Source organism: Mastomys coucha, unplaced genomic scaffold, assembly GCF_008632895.1.
Source record: "Mastomys coucha isolate ucsf_1 unplaced genomic scaffold, UCSF_Mcou_1 pScaffold22, whole genome shotgun sequence".
Classification (NCBI taxonomy): Eukaryota; Metazoa; Chordata; class Mammalia; order Rodentia; family Muridae; genus Mastomys; species Mastomys coucha.
The window spans coordinates 82,745,309-82,750,579 of NW_022196905.1; the positions used below are offsets into that span (position 1 = coordinate 82,745,309).

The following is a 5,271-nucleotide window of genomic DNA, read 5'->3' on the forward strand; positions in this document are numbered from 1 at the left end:
GAAAAGAAAAAGGCTTCCAAAGGATAATAATGAAATAAAAGAAAGTAAGATAAAAGTAACATATGACAATAAAAAAAAAACAACTAAGAGAAAGAAAGAGTCCCCCCAAAAGGCTCAGTAGTTCACACACCTAGAAATTCCATCAAAACACTAAACTGGAAGCCAAATACCCAAAGGACCTGTGGGTAAAAAGAGAAACAATATACACAAATAAAACAAGAATAATATACATTTTAAAAAGTTTAAATATGATGTTATGAGCTAATAACCTTCAAAAGATGTCATTAAGTTCATTTTATGTTGGCCATGTACTGCCCGGCTTACATGCTACTCCTACGAGTAGTTTGTTTCCCCAGAGAAAATGTAGCAAACTATATTTTCATTTACAAGTGGTTTAAGCAAAGCCACCCTTTGGAAGTGAGGGAACTGGGGGTAGGGAAGGCTTAAGTAGTAAGCAGTAACCTCCTGTTTCCAATGCTCTGGTATCCAACACTTTCTCTTCTCTCATGGGTTACCTGTTCGCTTTCCCAAGAACTGGACGAACAGCCAAGCAGGAAACTGTGGAAGGTCATCAGACAGCGCAGCTCTTTGGTGTGTGGGCTGTAAAAGTAAATACACCTGACATGTTATCTCTGAGACCATGAGCACATGATAAGAATCAGTCCCTGGAAATAGCATTCAGAAGCAGCTGGAGTGTTGCTGGGAAGCCTGGGTGACTTCCCTGGGCCTTCAGATTGATATCCCTGTCACTGACAATCCAGCATAGGGAAGATGCTGAGTGAAGGTGAACACTCAGTGTTTCATTCACACAGTGAATCTGAATGTGAGTGAGGCAATCAAGAGCCAGAGGATGGTGTAGAACTTACTGAGTATTGCCCGGAAGCTGTGTGAGCAGGCCCAGAGTAAGAGAGAAGTTAGCAGAACTGCAGAAAGAGTACAAACTGCCACAGCACCAGCTGATCCAGGATGTACCATCCAAGTGCAACATATCATTCCACATGTTTGGACACCTGATTGAGCAGAAGAGGGCAGTTAATGAGGTGTTCATTGAGTGTAACTTCAGAGAACTGATCAGCTGTGACCATGGAAGGTCATGCAGTCTGTGTGCCACGTGCTGAGACCATTTGATGCTGCAAACTGAGAGATGAGTGCCCACATGTCTACGCTGAGCCTGGTCACTCCTATCAACCACATCCTCAGCAAAAAAGTTAAGATGCTATTTTGGTGAGACGATGGGCATTGACACCATTCGTAAGTCCTGGAAGGAAGCCATGGCAAGCCACCTGTCTGCCACCCTCCATGCCCCAGGTACATCTTTGCTGGGCCCTCGCTACAAAGCTTCCCTGTTCACAGAGGAGGAGGGGAGAGCAGCCCAGGCAACACTTAATCAGGGAGCTAGAAATATTGAATTCTACCTCAGAGGACACAACTACCTCCAATGGCTGTGACTCAGGGTTCCCACTTAAAGACAGTGGCACAGAGGAGAGCCTGTGGTCACTCGCACCAATCAAGGGAGGTCAGAGAGCGAAGCTACCTGAAGACATGGTGCTTGCACATTTGAAGGAAGAGGTTCTAGAACACAGCTGTGACCCACTTACCTACGGGAACCTGAAGCGGTCATCGTGGCCTGGGCTGTCTACGTTAGCAGTCCAATTTCTAGGGTGTCCCCCAAGTACAGTCCCCTCAGAAAAGCTGTTCAGCACACCCATGAAGGCTGGCAGAGCTGGCCAGCCTAGGCTCATGATGGAGCATTTTGAAAAGCTCTTTTTTTTTTTTTTTGGTTTTTAGAGACAGGGTTTCTCTCTGTGTAGTCCTGTCTGTCCTGGAACTCACTCTGTAGACCAGGCTGCTGCCTCCCAAGTGCTGGGATTAAAGGTGTGTGCCACCACCGCCTGGCTTAAAAACTCATCTTTTTAAAAGTGAATCTCAAGGGGTTTGCAGCTCCATAGGAGGAACAAAAATATGAACCAACCTGTACCCCCAGTGCTCCCAGAAAATAAACCACCAACCAAAGAGTACACATGGTGGGACTAATGGTTCCAGCTGCATATGTAGCAGAGGATGGCCTTGTTGGACATCAATGGGAGGAGAGGCCCTTGGTCCTGTGAAGGTTTGATGCCCCAGTGTAGGGGAATGCCAGGACAGGAAGCAGGAGTGGGTGGGTTGGTGAGGGGGGACGGATAGGGGTTTTCAGAGGGGTAACAATGAAGGGGATAACATTTGAAATGTAAATAGAGAAAATATCTAATAAAAATAAAAAGAAAAAAAAAAGTGAATCTTGCCTTAATAGGCTTTCAGTATGGAACTCAGAGATAGAGCCACCAGACTAGAAATGTGCTTCAGAGTGCCAGCTATTGTACCAGGGCTGACTGGCCTGGCAGGGCCACGTAGGACACCAGAGCAGGCATCTGGGGCTACCTGCCAGTTCTCACTGTAATCTCCGCACAGGCCTTACTCCTCCTTCAGGCCAGGTGCCAAGGTGCGTTTTCAGAAGTCCACTAGAAACAAAGTCTTGGCAACTATGAAATAAGATAATCAGGTTTAAAACTATAAGTTTTTTTTTAAAGAAGTGATAGTAATCTGTTTTACTAAGGATGGGAGGAGGATGTAAACAAATTTATTGTGTGGTGGTTTTATTCAGTTGTGTAAATAAAGATCACAAATCAGGTGGTGTATTTTAATTAAATATTTTAACTGCAACAAAACAGCTTCTGTGGCTGTTAAATGAAACTTGTAACTAGGAGGTAGAGCTTAAGCCATCTTGACTGCACAGTTCTTAACCACAGGCTGCAAAAGTTATGTCAGAGAGAGGATATTTTAGAAGCTATTTAAATTATAGAACCAGGCATTTGACAACAAAACTGAACTTGGGCATATCATGGAGTATCAGTCACATAGCTAGTTAGTTGGTCATGAGAACATTCCCATGTTGGGTGTCACATTCAGGTATTACATGGTCAGTTAACTCAGAGTCATCACCCTTATCATGAGCTCCTTGAAATTGGATCCACATTTTAAAAGTCATGCTTAGGACTTGACCAGTGCATTACAGGACAAGCCTACAACAGATGGCCTGTTGATTAAATCTCCATGCCTCTGATTTATTGTTACGTCTCTATACAATAAAGCTATCTCATAAGAAGTATGCACTGACCCCCTCACAGTCTGACCAGCTATAGCTCACATTCTACTTCGAGGAGGTAGCCTGTTGACAGGGAAAGTGCTTGTTTAGTGCAGTCATGAGAAAGGCCTTAGGCTTTTAGATTTTTTTCCTATGATAGAGATGTCTCAACCATCATTGGGACATTATAGAATCCCAAGGATATCAAAATGAAGAATCTACTATCAGATTCTTTACTAACCTCCAAAGGTTTTGCTTCTAATATCTAAAAGAAGGTTTTTCATCTTCTCATTTCAAATCAATTAAATATGGGTGAAACAAATCACTCATTTGCCTCTGACCTTTTAGAAAAAAATATTTTGTTGAAATACTATATGTAGGCTCAGTCTGAATTTGTGTGGACTATGCTTTAGTGTATTTATAAATGATGAACTTGGATTCTGAAAGTAAACTTTTTATTTGCAATTATCAAAAAAAAAAAAAAAAAAGAGTCAGTCTTAATTTCCCATTGAGGCAATGAAGATGTTGTGTGCCGGTCCTTATTGACAGCCAGCACTCAGGGATAGGTGCCTTTCCTTTGTGTTTGCTGGCATGGTTGTGCCCTTCACATCTCCTTTCTCCAGGGTCTTGGCAATGCCAATGTTTGGCACTGACCCCTGAGTCCAGACCATTTGCCCAGACAAAGGTAGTGCATGTTTGCTTTCTCTTCGCCTCTTTAGAACTTTGCACATGTAAACAAGCATTTCTGTGAAATGAGATACTGCAGAGTGGCATTTACCAAACATGTGGAGCACTTGCTTATGCAAGACTTGTGTGTTGCAATCTCTATCAAATCATAGGTCCACATTACCTGCTTTAAAATCCTGTAATGAACATGAACATTTCTTCACTGTCCTGAGTTTGTCTGGTTTTATGAGTCCATGGGAGCCTTAAGGAAAAATAATATTCACTAGAAAAGCTAATGGTTAACAATAATTGCTTGAAAAGAATATAAACTTCTTCATTCCTCTCAAACGGCGGAACTTCTTCTGGAACAATGGAGGTGGTTAAAGCTCTACCCTTCATTGTTCTCTTCAGCTCCAGTAAATGTGAGTCTCTCCAAACAAGTTTACTACACGAAGGTAGGACTTCCCATCTGCAGCCTGTGTGGCCAATGTGTAAGGATTATATGAGTAACCATGACAACCACTAACACGTGTGTGGAGAGCCTTGTCTTTCTCAGTAGTCATCGTTGTCAAAAGAGTCATTGAAACTTGCTAGGCACCAGTGAGTCTAGGATAAGAACAGGAATGGGCTTGTATGTGGAGATCACTCCTCTAGGACCATCTCACTTTAGCTTCCCTTCTTTGTCACTAATCTAGGTGAGAGAATGTTACATTTAAGCCAATGTTTGAAACTGGCTAAATGAATTCAAATAGAGCAAAAAATGGGAATGACTCAGGAACAATCATAGAGGCTACAATATAGAAACTACATTATTACTTATTATTACAAGGCAATATGCTTATAATTTGACACGTTTTCATTTAATAGTCTTTTACATGTGTGTGTTTCTGTACATACGTATTTGTATACATTAGCATATGTACATGTGTGTATAGGCTGGAGGTTGGCATACAGTGTCTTCCTCAATTGCTCCTCAACCTTTTTTGAGGCCGGATTTCTTACTGAATCTGGAGCTTACTGATTGGCTAGAATGCCTGGCCAGTGAGCTCCAGCAATCCTCCTGCCCTAACAAAGGTATAAGAGATGCAAGGCACTGTGCTGGGTTTATAAAGGAGGTTCCTGGGATCTACACTCACATTCTTAGGATTGATCAGCCAGTACTCTACTGATCGAGGTCATTTTCCCAGCCCCTCATTCACTCTTAGTACGTGCACAAAACACTAAAACACTTCACACATGTGTTTATACAATGCAAATGCACTTTATAAATAGTTGAACTCTAAAGATTTAAACTTTAAATCCTTTGTCTTTAAAACCTTTCCTTTTGTGTAGCAATGGTAATTGCTAATGATTGTTTGCTTAGTTAAAGAAAGCTGCTTGGTTCTTTGGAAACCATTAGTGTAAGAAGGAAGACACAGCTCCATTGAGGTATGTGTGTGTGTCAGAGAGAGAGAGCAAGAGAGAGAGAGAGAGAGAGAGAGAGA

At 42.1% G+C, this 5,271-nt stretch overlaps 1 protein-coding gene across 1 annotated transcript in view; it reads left to right on the top strand.

Moving 5' to 3' along the window:
* Positions 1 to 4,139: 4,139 nt before the first annotated feature.
* LOC116104465 (alpha-fetoprotein-like) overlaps positions 4,140 to 5,271 on the top strand; it is a 37,685-nt gene continuing 36,553 nt past the window's right edge. The window contains exon 1 of the mRNA XM_031390964.1: positions 4,140 to 4,242. Coding sequence (XP_031246824.1) covers positions 4,158 to 4,242 — 85 coding nt within the window. The 5' untranslated portion in view covers positions 4,140 to 4,157. The remainder of the gene's footprint in view (positions 4,243 to 5,271) is intronic.